Source organism: Lepisosteus oculatus, chromosome 2 (assembly GCF_040954835.1).
Source record: "Lepisosteus oculatus isolate fLepOcu1 chromosome 2, fLepOcu1.hap2, whole genome shotgun sequence".
Classification (NCBI taxonomy): Eukaryota; Metazoa; Chordata; class Actinopteri; order Semionotiformes; family Lepisosteidae; genus Lepisosteus; species Lepisosteus oculatus.
In genome coordinates, this window is record NC_090697.1 from 31,559,288 (window position 1) to 31,572,600 (window position 13,313).

Consider the following 13,313-nt stretch of genomic DNA (forward strand, 5'->3'; position numbering starts at 1 on the left):
GTTTAAACAATCTTAAAACGTGAATACTATTGGTGTTTAAATACCAAAGCAATGTTACAGTATGCTGAAAACATTAACTGTACACTGTGTCTGAAATAACTTCACACCAAAGTTTAGATGTTGATGCTGAATACTGTTTAGGGTTTGTCCACATTTTGAAAGTAAACAAGTCAATGGGAACAATTCATTGTACAGCACGCTTTTTAGAAAATGTGAAGAATTGAAAAGGGACTTTTCTCATATGCTAAAATATGTGCCTTGTGCAAATGTCTGAAAATTTGTACCCTGACTATGTTTTGGCAGGGAGACCTAAAGTAAACAGCTCTATCATTTTGAAGTTTTTTTTTTAATCAAACAGCTGTTATTTTGGGGAATTAGTTTATACATTTGTTGCTAGTATACACTGTACATCGAGATCTCTGGAACAGTACTGGCTGCACCTCATGAAGACCTTAAATATGGGACATTCATTAAGGTTGTGATATTGTGCCCAGCTTGATATTAAGGACAATTGAATAACATGAAGTTAATTTGTTCCCCTACAGGCTATTGTTGTGACTGATGGCGAACGTATTCTTGGTCTTGGGGATCTTGGCTGCTATGGAATGGGCATACCTGTTGGGAAGCTGGCACTTTATACTGCATGTGGTGGAGTGAAACCTCACCAGTGTCTGCCGGTGATGCTGGATGTGGGCACAAATAATGAGGTATCTACTGCTTGCAGTACTGCAAGGTTTTTCCACAAATTCTTTAATTCTTAATAATAATTGCTTACACTTATGTAGTGCTTTTCTGGACAGTCCACCCAAACAGCTTTAGAGGTAATGGGGACTCCCCTCCACCACCACCAATGTGTGGCATCCACCTGGATGATGCAACAGCAGCCAGAGTGTGCCAGAATGCCCATCACACATCAGCTATTAGTGGGGAGGAGAACAGAGTAATGAAGCCAATTCATAGATAGGGATTATTAGGGGGCTATGATTGGTAAGGGCCAATGGGAAATCTGGCTAGGACACCGAGGTTACAGCCCTACTCTTTGAGAAACGCCCTTGGTTTTTAATGACCACAGAGTCAGGACCTCAGTTTTACGTCTCATCTAATGGATCGTGCCTTTTTACAGTATGGTGTCCCTATACTATCCTGGGGCATTAGGACCCACATAGACTGCAGTGTGAGCCTCCTGCTGGTCCCACTAACACCTCTTCCAGCAGTAACCTTAGTTTTATCCCAGGAGGTCTCCCATTCAGGTACTGACCAGGCTCACACCTGCTGAGCTACAGTAAGCTAAGCTGTTGGCTCCATAGTGGTGAGGAGAGCCCCCCGCCCCTCTAAAAAAAACTAAGTGTGTATTAATCTTCACACTGGTGCTTAATATGGCTTTTTAAATATGCAAATATCTTCATTTCTAAAAAATTGGGATTCTGTATTTTTTACATGATGCATGAAGTCCTTTCTTTGCTGCAATGCATCTGTTCAGGGTGTGTCTGTTTTACCAGGTCAAACCACACAGACATCTGAAATCCTTCCTAGAACTTTCTGGATTATTTCTCCTGTGTCTCAGCTGCTTTGGGGTTTTTAATTATTGGTAGGATGGTCTGCCAGGTTTTAGTTGAAAGGCAATACTGGCAACGTAGATGTGCTGCCACTTAATTCTAATGGTTATGATGCCAAGTTTTGAAGAGAAAGCCCAGTGGCTTTTAAGAGTAGCTTTAGTTACTGTATTTAGACTTCAGGCAGCAGTTTGTTCAACTTTAGATGCATTGAAACAAAAGTCTTATGATTGAATGTAGTTATAAACAAAAGAAAATGTAGTCCTTACATAGTTTCACTCATGCAATGACTTAAAAAATGGGCTACACTTTTTAAAAAAATATAGAATGTCATGTTATCTGTTAAGACAAACTGTTGCTTTGTGTAGTTAAATTTTTCAGAGAATTTTTTTAAATCTTAAGTTAGAATGTTAGAATATTAAGCTGTTCCTGGTTAACAGTTTCCTGAATTAAAGTTTTCCTTGACTGTTACTTGCAAACACTGCCCTGTCTAGTGGAACACAGATGTTTTAAATGTTACTGTTATTTATAGCTGCTAGTTTAGTGGTAAGAAGCACTAAATTGCAAAATGCAAAATTTGTTCTGCTAATGAGGTACCTCAAGAAATTTGAATGTCAAATGCAAAGAGCTAAATGTAGGAAATGTGTAAAGATCACGTTTTGGTTTAAAAATTAGTCTATAATCTAAGATTTGTGAAGTTTTTAATTTGCCAATAGTAAAGATTTTGCAAGGCCGGGGGGGGGGTGTCTTTCTCTCCTAAATATTTTTGTGGTAAAGTGATGTGAAATTCTACTTAATTATAACACACAGTAATGTAATTCAAAATACAAGTTTCAAGATTATTTTTTAAACCACTTCTAAGGATTTATATAAGCAATATGACTAGGGCATTATTAGACCATCACCATGCAAATTGAATAAGTGAAATTAACCCAAGACTAAATTCAAAGTTATGCCACAAGTAATTGATGACATTAGACATTTTCATTTACATGTTTTATTGCTTTTAATGCATTATTATTTGCTTAATGGTTTTTAGTTTACAGTACTGAAAAGCACTAAAAACAAACTATACTATTTGTTCGCGTACTTTTTATTACTTCTCTGTATATACATGTATTGACTTCCTGGTTTGGAACAGTAGGTGACTCTCTCTGGTCTAGACAGTGATCCACTAGGAAGACAAGAGAGACTGCAGAAGGAGGTACTGTAGTCGTGTTAACCCCAGTATTCTGGCTATGCTCCTTTTGGATTTGTACCATCTGATTTTCCAAAAGAATCTCCCTTAATTCAGTTGAACCATTTCTCACTTCACCTGACCTGCTGCTAAAGCATAAAGGCTGCACATCACTGAGCTGAGTGGTCCACTACAGTGGATGAAATAGTCAGTAAAGTGACTTTTTTAGGGTGAAAAGTGCTATATACTACAAATGCAAGGAAGTTTGTGAAATATTGCCCATTACAGTGCTATGTAATGTTAGATGGTCTCCTTTTTGGCCCATGTGTTGCTTTACAAAAATGAGACCAATTTTCTTCACTATACTGCAGTGTATTGGTGTTCCCTAGTTGCAACAGAAGTACACAGCTGTTGGAAGCTTTGTGCTTCTGTTCAGTGTCAGAATTATTGTTCTTAAATCCCTTTGGCGTAGCAGTTTTATTTGGAGGTAACAATTAAGTCACTGGTAAAGCTAGAAGGTAAATATAACTCAGTGCAATCTGCCTTTATTCAAAATATTCTGTTGCCCTGGCATTATTCTTGGCATAAGATCTAAGAAAATATGCACAGAAATAAACCCCCAGGAAATGTCATGTAACTACACAGCTACAGAGAACATCTAAGATGTGGTACAGTATTAATGACATCATACATTTATCAGGCAACTACAGTTTATCAGATTAATTCACCATACGGGTATAAAAGTGAAGCTGCAGAGATGTTTCTTTAATATAGTGGTAGTGTTGGCTAAATCTCCCTGTAACTGCTTTTTTATATGAGTTTGAACTATGCTTTACTGTGCTGTGGGGGGAACAGCACTCCCAGATGTAAACTATTCAGATTTGTGTACTGAAAAAAACATGGGCTCCTAGGATCTACTGGTCTTGATTATCATAGAAGTGAGAGCCCAGGCTGAGTAAACTTGTCCCAGGTTCATGTTTACTTGCTCCTTCCTTGTCTTGCTCTAATAATTGCTCTAATTTAGATTGCCTGCTTGTGACTTTTTAAAGACTGAACACGCTTTTATTTATTCGGAGGTAGTCCCTGACCCTGGGAAGACATTAGGGATATTGGGAACATCAGAAAGTTTGCAAGCAAGTGAAAGCCTTTTAGGATAGCTCGCTTGTTTCGTTTTTTGGTATCTTAGTGATCTAAGAATCTCTTATAGGCCTCAGGACAAGGGAGTGACCTGAAACACACTCAAGTAAATCTCATCTGAGATGACTCACCCTAGAAAAAACACATTAAAAATAGTGTGGAAACATACGGAGATCTAATAAGTGCAACCTACGTGCTTCATCTTGGGTGGAACTCAATATCAGAAGTGACCAACTTGTAGGTCTGGTGGAGAATTGCACATACAGAGACTGTGGGTAATGTAACGTTTAACTTGCATGAATCTGGGTTTACATAAAGCCACAATAAATTATGTATCACTTAGTTAACTATCTTCTGCTATGTAAGACACAAATTATTTTTATTTATGAAGTCAGTTTAATCCACAAATTACTGTGTCTTGTTGATTTTATTCCAGGATACAGGGTATTACAAAATGTTTGTGGACTAAACAATGCATAGTATAGCTAGAAAGCTACTACTTTTGAAGTCTAAAATATTCAATGAGCATAAGGCTCATAAATCGGACTTCTGTAAAAAAAATTTGAATTATGATTTTGAAAACAGTTTCTGGAACCAAACTCTCATGAAAATTGAGGCCTGCACAGTATGTCAGCTAGTTGTGAAAAAAAAACTACCTAGATTAACATGCAGCTAGCCTCATCTGTTAATGACTGCTGCCATGCCAAGTTTTTTTCCACTATCCCATTCAAAATGTCACATACAACACGCTGTGCTTCTCCTAGTGAAATTCAGCCCCTCTTATTCTGTGAATCTTTCTTCAAACCAAAATATTTTTGAAGAGGCATTAAGATGCAACAAATAATGCTGGTTCCAATTGCATAGGAATCTCGTTTAGCAATTGCAGGGGCGTGTTCAGTGTGGAGGCGGAGCCCTGGATTAAGGGTGATGCATTGCCTTAGCCACCACAGCTGCCCTGGCTAATTAAGAACGAGCCTCAGCTGTGGGAACCCTTTAAGACTCTGAGAAACTCCCAGAGGGACATGCAGACCCCTGCAAGGGGAGAGCCTTCCAGTGACCGTCCTAGAGGGGACTGGGATGTGAGCATAAAACTGTAGTTTTTCCTTTATTTCTTTTTTCCTCCTGTCCTGCTGTGTATCTTCCACTGGGGCAGGCTGAGTTTTGGGCTCACGCTCCTTTTCTTCCAGTCTAGATACTGCTGTGCTAAGCAATTTTTTCCCCAGGCTGGATGCCACTAAATAGGGACAGTCCAGCCTGGATGCCACTGTGTAAAGCAGTGTATTTTTTTATTTTTTCCTTTTTGTTTTTGTTAATCTCACACCACTGCCTCCATCCCCTCAGTTGAGGCATTGACTCTCACCAGTGTTTGCCAAGGCTCCTCCAGTTACACAATGTAGTTTCACATCCTACTGTATAATGAGTTTTACCTTGCAGTTTCACCACACTGCTTCAGGATTGTAAGGTTACTATTATTAAGCTTGCAGGTACAGAAGCACCTAGAAGATCCAAGGATTCTTACTGACCCTGGTAAAACATTTTATAGTTTACCTTTGAACATGGTTGGTATTGTTCTGAAGATGTGGTAGTTGCTAACCCTAATTGAAACTTTGTATGTGTAATCTCTAAATCCAGATTTTCTCCTCCAATAACCTTTCCTTCCAGTCCTAATTGTTAAACTTTTGGTAGTGCACCATTGTACTGAGAATTGCTCCTTTTCAACAACTGCTGAGCTAGATAACTTCTAACGTGATAGGTATCACTGTAGTGATAAGACAATTAGACTATAAAAATGTAATTTCAGTTGACTGTACTTCCGTATTGTTCTCCAACTTCAAACTTGCATTATTAAAAAAAAAACATAAGGTATTTAACTCTACATAGTCATAGATGTATCTATGATCCAGGTGGAGTCATAGATCCAGGTGGATGCTGCACATTGGTGGTGGTGGAGAGGAGTCCCCATTACCTGCAAAGCGCTTTGATTGGAGTATCCAGAAAAGCACTATTTAAGTGTTAGCAATTATTATTAATTATTACAGACATAATCCCTGAAATAATAGTATTCAAAGAGTAAAAAAACTAATGATGAAAATTAGTCTACAAAATGAGTATCAAAATTGATGGAAAAAAAACTTAATACTGCCACTGTTAAACTGTTTTATCTCTGCATTTGATAGTGGTTATCCTGGGGGAAATGCCATTCAGCTACAGTAAAGTGGTGCTCCTGTCTCAGCTAAGATAACTGATAAATCGGTGCCATTCTGAGCATTCAAACTGCTCAGGGTTGACTCCATGCAGCTGATCACCTTAAGTGAGAATTATACCAAATTTAACTTGATTTGATAGATGAAAAACATGCTACTGTTTAAACCAAGATGGTGACATGAGCAGCAAGCTCAAATCATTTTTTCAGAACCAGTAAACAGTTTAATTTGAAACTTGACAAATACCAGCAGCATCTACTGTACCCATGCTCTTTAATGTGGCTCAGCAAAACGTGCAACAAAAGAAATCTATTAGAAATCAATCCAAAATGGGAGCATAGGTTTATTGCAACATTGTCACAAATGGAAACTGCTTGTGATTAAAATTAACTTGGCCAGTAAAAGTTTAACATGCATCATCCTGGGGTAACTGCAATTCAAATGTAATATTACATTAGATATTAATTCCATGCTGAAAGAAAAGTGCAGTATACACTACTGCTGTTGACCTTTCCTCAGGTGTGTGGAGAGTAATGAAAGAAATAGGAGGACAAGGCTGAAGAAAAAGTAGGAGAAGACAGTAATTAAAAAGGCCACTGTTCAAGGCAGAAGTCTCTAAATTTAAAAGATTTAGAGATTAGTTGGTCGAGTACCAGCAGTAGGAATGTATTCAGTTTGGAATTTTAATTTCTAATGTTTTCGATTTGAATTCCTATGAAAGAATGTGAACAGATGACAGTGTAGTCATGACTGCATGAAGTAAATGTTGGGCCTTGAGGGTTGTGTGTTCCTGACCAATTTCACATGTTCATGGTGCACCTCCCCAATTTAAATTAGTTTGGTTTAAATTGTAAATTCCCAAATTTTGCAGGAATCATCTGTACACTATGATTAAAATTATAGAACTAATGGCTGAAATGAAAATGACCAATGTGTAAACATCAGATTGCAGCAGATGGGGAAGCTGTGTAACCAATTAACACCAGATGTGATAGATATGGATGGGAGGTCTTTGCGATTTAAATGTATAAATGGAGTTTCTACATTTTCTCAGATTACAACACTCGTTCTCATAACCTATTGCAATGTTGAACACAATAGAATTGCATATGTAATTGCTGCCCTCTTGTGGTTATTGAATTGGAATATGCTGGGTTTCAAAATAAAAACGGATCACATTTCTCTCCTGGTCAACATTTTTTAAAACATAAAATATCTATTTACGTGCTCCATAGTGTAATGGTTTCTTCATTTTAATTTACTCTGGCTAATGCAGTTATAGTACAATTGCAGCTCATTTTTACAGTGGATCAGTTGGTGTTCTGGCTATAAGCAGACCCATGTTTCTCACTAAAACTTTTTCAGATTTCAATTTTAAAGCTAGTTCAAAGTACAGACAAATCAAATGCCTTTGTTTGTTACTTGGGCGACTCATTGTTTTGGTTCATCTCATCTTGGCTAACCTGTTTGGTAGTTAGCAGTTGACATCCTTGGATCTATCTAGTAGTTTCTTGAAAGAATCCAAGATAGCAGCACCAACAACATGGCTGGATAGCTAGTTACATACTCCCACAAACCTTTTGGTGAAGTAAACTACTCAAAAAAGTGCTAAAAATTAGAACAGGAGGCACATTTGTGCCCTCTAGTTTGCTTTTCACAGTTCATTTTGAAAAAAATCCCTCAGCTTGAATCCACCTTTATTCATCTTTGTCGAAGACTAAAAGGTTCAATTCCTTCAGCCTGTCAGTGTAGGACATTGCTTTAAGCAGTGGAATGATTTGGTTCCTCTGCTCTTGACTTTGAGCAGCAGTCTTTTCCTGAGTCAATATCAGTTCTATACAAAACTACTGTACCATATTGCTTCACCACGGTATATAACCTTTTCTGGGGTCTATCTTCTGGTGAAATTCTTATACTTTTGTTTGCTTTTAACATACACTCTATAACCTTACTGCCATATTACTTGTTGATGTTAATTCGAAATGGTTAAACTAATTAGTGGTTATCTAATTTTTATGAAACAGTGCTTGGCTTTTTTGAGTTTTATGGTTAAAATCTGTTTTGTACTGCTACTTGATATCCTTTTCATTTACAACAAATGTTTTCAGTTCTATAGACATTTCTTAAACTGCATCATTCAGATCCTTATCTGTTTTTATGTACGGCCTTTATAGCTGTTTTTAACATTTAATGAGAAAACTTGGTTCTGAAAGCCATTGGTATCCATTTTCTAATGTATTTTTGAATGCTTAATTATACAAAATCATAATGCACTTGTATAGGCAATTTTACCTCAAATGCCCGTGAAACGCTTGGATTTCTTGAGAAATTGCATGATTTCAGGTCAGATTTTTCTCGTCCCAAGCAATAGTGCTATTGTATTAATCTTCTGCTCAGTTGCACTTGCAAATAACATTGTCATTATGGCTTATAAACTATTGATGTAGAATATAAACTTGTGTTTTCATTGGACATCTGTATATAAACTGAAATATATGCTATTATCCAGAATTGAAATGGGGTTTGCTTTGGAAACCATCCTGCCAATGTGTTGTTTGATAAGCTGTCTACAGTAAATTTATTAAACATGTCTGTAGGAGTACTTTATTATGTCCTTGCTTTGTTTTCAGGCCAGTAGTGAGGCTATTGGCCTGTACAGCTTATGATCCAAGACTACAACAGGATGGTATCATGGTGGTATTCTTCTTCCAAAAAACTTTTCAGTTTTATATATATATATTTTACAGTTTTTTTGCCATTGTTTAGAGTTTGTTGCAAAAAACAAAACTTACCCCTTCTCAATTATTAACATAAGAATGTTCGTGAGAATTCCTGGCAGCAATACACAAATTTGTTGCTTTTCTTGGTGCAATTCTGGTGGGTAAATGGATAATCCAGTTATGAGATCTGCATAATTTCTACTGGATTTCACACTGGGTGGCGGGCTCATTGTCTCTGCTCCTCTGTCCCAGTTTCAGGCTGTTGGGATTCAACTAAAAATGAGCTATTTCCTGTTTGGAACCTCTTGTGTTATATGCAGTGCTGTAGGAATAGATATTTTCAAACTGTTTCCATATAAGCCAGAACATTGTAAATACCAAATAGCATGGGATATTTCTTTGTAAGATTTCAGTGAACAAATATTTGACATGCCTATTATCGTAACTATAAATTCATGGGTTTAGTGTATATATAATGCTTTGTTTCAAAGGATCCTAAAATGCTTTACATATAGGAGGCACGCTGCTAACTGTGAGCTAGCTGTTGTGCATCAAAAACACCTACTGTACTATACAATAAGTTAGAACTGATCAGGTAGAGAAGTCAAAAACCTGCTTCATTAATTTAAGTGGAACAGATTGTTCAAGCCCAGTTTGAATTTAGTGGACAGTGGGGTTAACACTCCTACTCTTAAGAACAGTGTCATGGGATTATTAATGACCAAGTAGTCAAGACCTCTGATTAAAGTCTCAGCTGAAGGATGACACCTACTTCAGCACAGTGTCAGCTGTTGGTTTGGAAAAAAAGTGGTTCTGCAGACTACTGTATGTACCTTGGCTTATTAAATGCACTGAATTTGGTATGGAGCCCTAGAAGCAATCTGGACCATTTTACAAATACCAGACTTTTTTTTCCCTAAAATAGAATAATTGTAGATGTCATTTTTTATAGCTGTTACAGTATTGCCAGGAAAGAACGAGCTAAGTAGAAACATCAGGATTTATCTTTTAAGAGTTTTTAAATCTCTAATAACTAGACTACCCATCTTAAATGAAAATGTATTGACTTTCTAGAAATTTAAAGTGTTCCTGGCTTTTAGTTCAGGACACATGAATTTAATGGTTGTTTTGATGCAATAACCAGTGAAGTTTGTATTTTTTTAGTTAGTTTTTGTCTTTAAAGATTTTTATTCGATAATATTTTTTTACATTTTTAAATTGGAGAGTTGGCAAATCTGGTTGGTGATGAATACTATAATTTTTCATGAGTAGTGTAGATTGAGTGGAGGCAACCTACAAATTTTAGCTTTATTTTTACTGCGAATCTTGTCTATAGAAAACTGTAGTATTTGTTTAATGTCTAGAAATGCCTTTGTAAAATCAAGAAGGTTCTCTGAAATGGGGCAGATCTTTCTTAAAGCTCTATTTTGCAATTAACATTTACACTTTAATGGAGTATATTGAACAGGGACTATAGAGAGAAAATTCTGATCGGTTTGTAAAATTATTGCAGGGAGGATTCAGTGCTAAGATACCACCCAACTGAGATTCAGTGAAAAAGTGCCTTTTAAGGATTAGTGTCATTTTGAAATGGAGGTACTATGATGATTTCCCACCACCATGCTCATGGTGAAACATTGCTGATGTGCAGCCTTGAGGAAGAATCTTATTGTTGGCAAGTTCTAATCCCTACTCTAAATTCTCACTAATCCTTGCCAGTGATATCATCCATGAATTTCTCCTTTACAGCTTGCACTCCTGCTGAAACAAACCTAAAACTCTAGCAGCTTCTATAATACAGTATAGAGCCCTAAAGCAAGAATCTTTTTATCAAATACTAATTTACTTATTACTTATGGGCAATTCTAATGATAAATGTGTAGAAAACATTCCTTTGCTTATCTTTTTTAGCTTGGTGATAAGCTATTAGGTTTTAATGTAGAACCACTATAGATTGTTTGAATATCAAAAGGCAACATAGACCTTCATGCAAGAAAGAAAGATATGAACCAGGGAATCTGAATTTTCAGTTGAATGAATTTGTAGTTGATTAGTTTGAGTGGAAACAAAAACATGTGTGGTAGAGGAGAGATAAACATCAGAACAGAACAAATCTAGTTCCAGTCACTAAAGGAAATAAGGAGAGAGATATACTGCCACAGAAAGACTCATACATGAAATTCTATCTATGAAGTACTCGACACTTGATAATATTTTGTAAGTCCCCCTGGATAAGGGCATTTGCTGAGGGGGAAAAAAAAATTAAATAAGCTGTGGCTCAATTATTTAAAGAGAAAAACAATTTTGTAGTGTGCTCAGTTTCTGATGTCCAGGATTTTTTTTTGTAATGCTTAATGTGTTAGATATTTTCTATAGACTGGGCTTACTGGTTAGAGATGGGTAATTTCTAAGAATACTGGAAATACCAGATGTGAGTTTCTATCAGCGGCTCTTGTGTTCAGCAATGCCTCATTCTCACTCATCATGCTTCTTTGTCCTTTTGACCTCATTGAGTTGAGACTTCCTAATTAGGCACCAGTGACTATGAATGGTGATGGACATTTTATTTGTACTATGAGCTCCATAGAGAACATGGGATAAAACCCCTCAGTTCAGATAGGCTCAAAATGCCATTTGCTCAGTCAAGGTCAAATGCAGAAGCTGGGATTCTTGGTTTAATGGAAATGCTCACAGAGGATGCAATCATGCGGTTGCCCCTTTTTTATAAATTCAGTCTAAAGAAAAAGCGGCTTTAAAATAGCTTGTACTCCACCATAATCTTTTCTTTTGTCTTCACAAATGACAGTTAGCCTAGAATAATGGCTCTTTTTAATGTCTTTTTTTGTAGACATAAAAGGATTATAAAGCAGTTCAGCATGTCCTCAGTGCACCTTTTCCAATTTGCAATGATCCGGAGAATTTGTGGCCTGGATGTACCACTATGGACAGACAGGAACAATGTTGATCACAAGGTGGGGGTGGGGTGGTAAAAGGTGTTGTGTAACAGGCAGACCAGACCTAATTAAATAGTAAATAAGAAAAAATACTTTTAAAGTGAAGAGAACCTGAGAAAAATGTACAGTTTTGTTGACCGCCCCCTTCTTATGCCCAAAATCCCATTTTCTTTCACTTCTTTGCCAAAGTGATACATCCTTTAAACTATGACACTGGTCTAGTAAGTATGGAAGACTCATTCCTTCCTGGTTTAGTAGCATAGTTTACTAGAGCATAACGTTTACAAATATATAGTAAATCTAGTAAAGTATATATAGTAACTAATGCAACAATTGGGTTGTGGAGTCTTCTTCTGGTGTAAGAAAGATAGGACAGTCAGCAAATATAGTTCTATATACAGCAAACTTTTTTTTTCTTAAACCAGCATTTTGCACCGTTTTTTCCATTGAAGTGGCAATTATGAAAATATTGTTGTGGAACCTGGGAAGAAAAGGTTCATGACAATTGGGTAGAAATATAACACTTACAGTATCTAGAACACATTTCTGCCTGCCATATTTAGCAGCAGATGCGGTAAATATAGTAGGTGGAACCAGTACTTCTGATAAGAGAAGCGGCCCAGACACCTTATACAGTAAGTGATGTTAAGTATCTCAACTCTTTACAATCTTGTGATTAAATGCTATCTAATAGATAGCCTGCAAACATGCTTGCTGCAGAAACAGATTTTACGGTTACTGTAGAAAAGGAACAGAACTTTGCTCAGTCCAAAAAAGTTAAAGTGGATGTGTTGCTCCCCAAGAGCTTTTGATGACAAAATCACTAAATAAAAAGGGCTTAAATGGAAGTGAAATACCTGTACAGGGTTGACAAACCTGGAAAAGTACATTGAGTTTGAATTGTTAGGCAATAGTAAATGACAATTTGTTCAAAGGCCAGCTGAGGGGGGTTAAACTGGTTTTGATTTGGTTTAGTTCATATTAGCTGTTACAGCTTTCCTGAAACTCAGGAATCTTCAAAACTTTAGTTACTTGAAAACCAATTGAAAGCAAACATTTAGTATTGGATTTTTTTTTACCATAGGTTTCCAGCAAATATTTATTTTTTCTTTGAAAAAGATTGTCTAATTACTACTTGGAGTTACAAATTCAATTTATAAACTTGATGAAGTTGTCAAATTTATTAAGGTGTTAGTTTTGAGTCCTAATGTAATTGAGCAATTTCATCTTGTCTGCTCTGACCTTGAATTAGTGTTTGCGGTCCTAATTGAACTAATTTGTTTAATTGGATATTTAGGTATTACTACCTAACTATAATTATGAATTATTGATAATTACTAATACTATTAGCTCTTAATAGGCATATGAAGCTTTGTATAGTGCATTGCAAAAGTATTCATGCACAGCTTTCATGTTTGGTTGCTTTAAAGCTCAGTTATGCTGTTTTGAAGTAGGAATTTAATAGTGTGCACAATCTACTATACTATGAATGCAAAAAAAGACCAATAGAAAATATGACAAAAAATGGAAATATGACTGTGTACGTTTCAAACCCTCTGAGGCAAACC

General features: G+C 36.4%; 1 protein-coding gene across 2 annotated transcripts in view; it reads left to right on the forward strand.

Moving 5' to 3' along the window:
* The window catches only part of me1 (malic enzyme 1, NADP(+)-dependent, cytosolic), a 151,589-nt gene that overhangs the window by 89,902 nt on the left and 48,374 nt on the right, over positions 1–13,313 (forward strand). The window contains exon 5 of one of the 2 annotated variants that reach the window (XM_006626268.3): positions 546–707. The exons of the other annotated variant lie outside the window; for it this stretch is intronic. Coding sequence (XP_006626331.2) covers positions 546–707 — 162 coding nt within the window. The remainder of the gene's footprint in view (positions 1–545; positions 708–13,313) is intronic. 2 annotated transcript variants of the gene reach the window in all.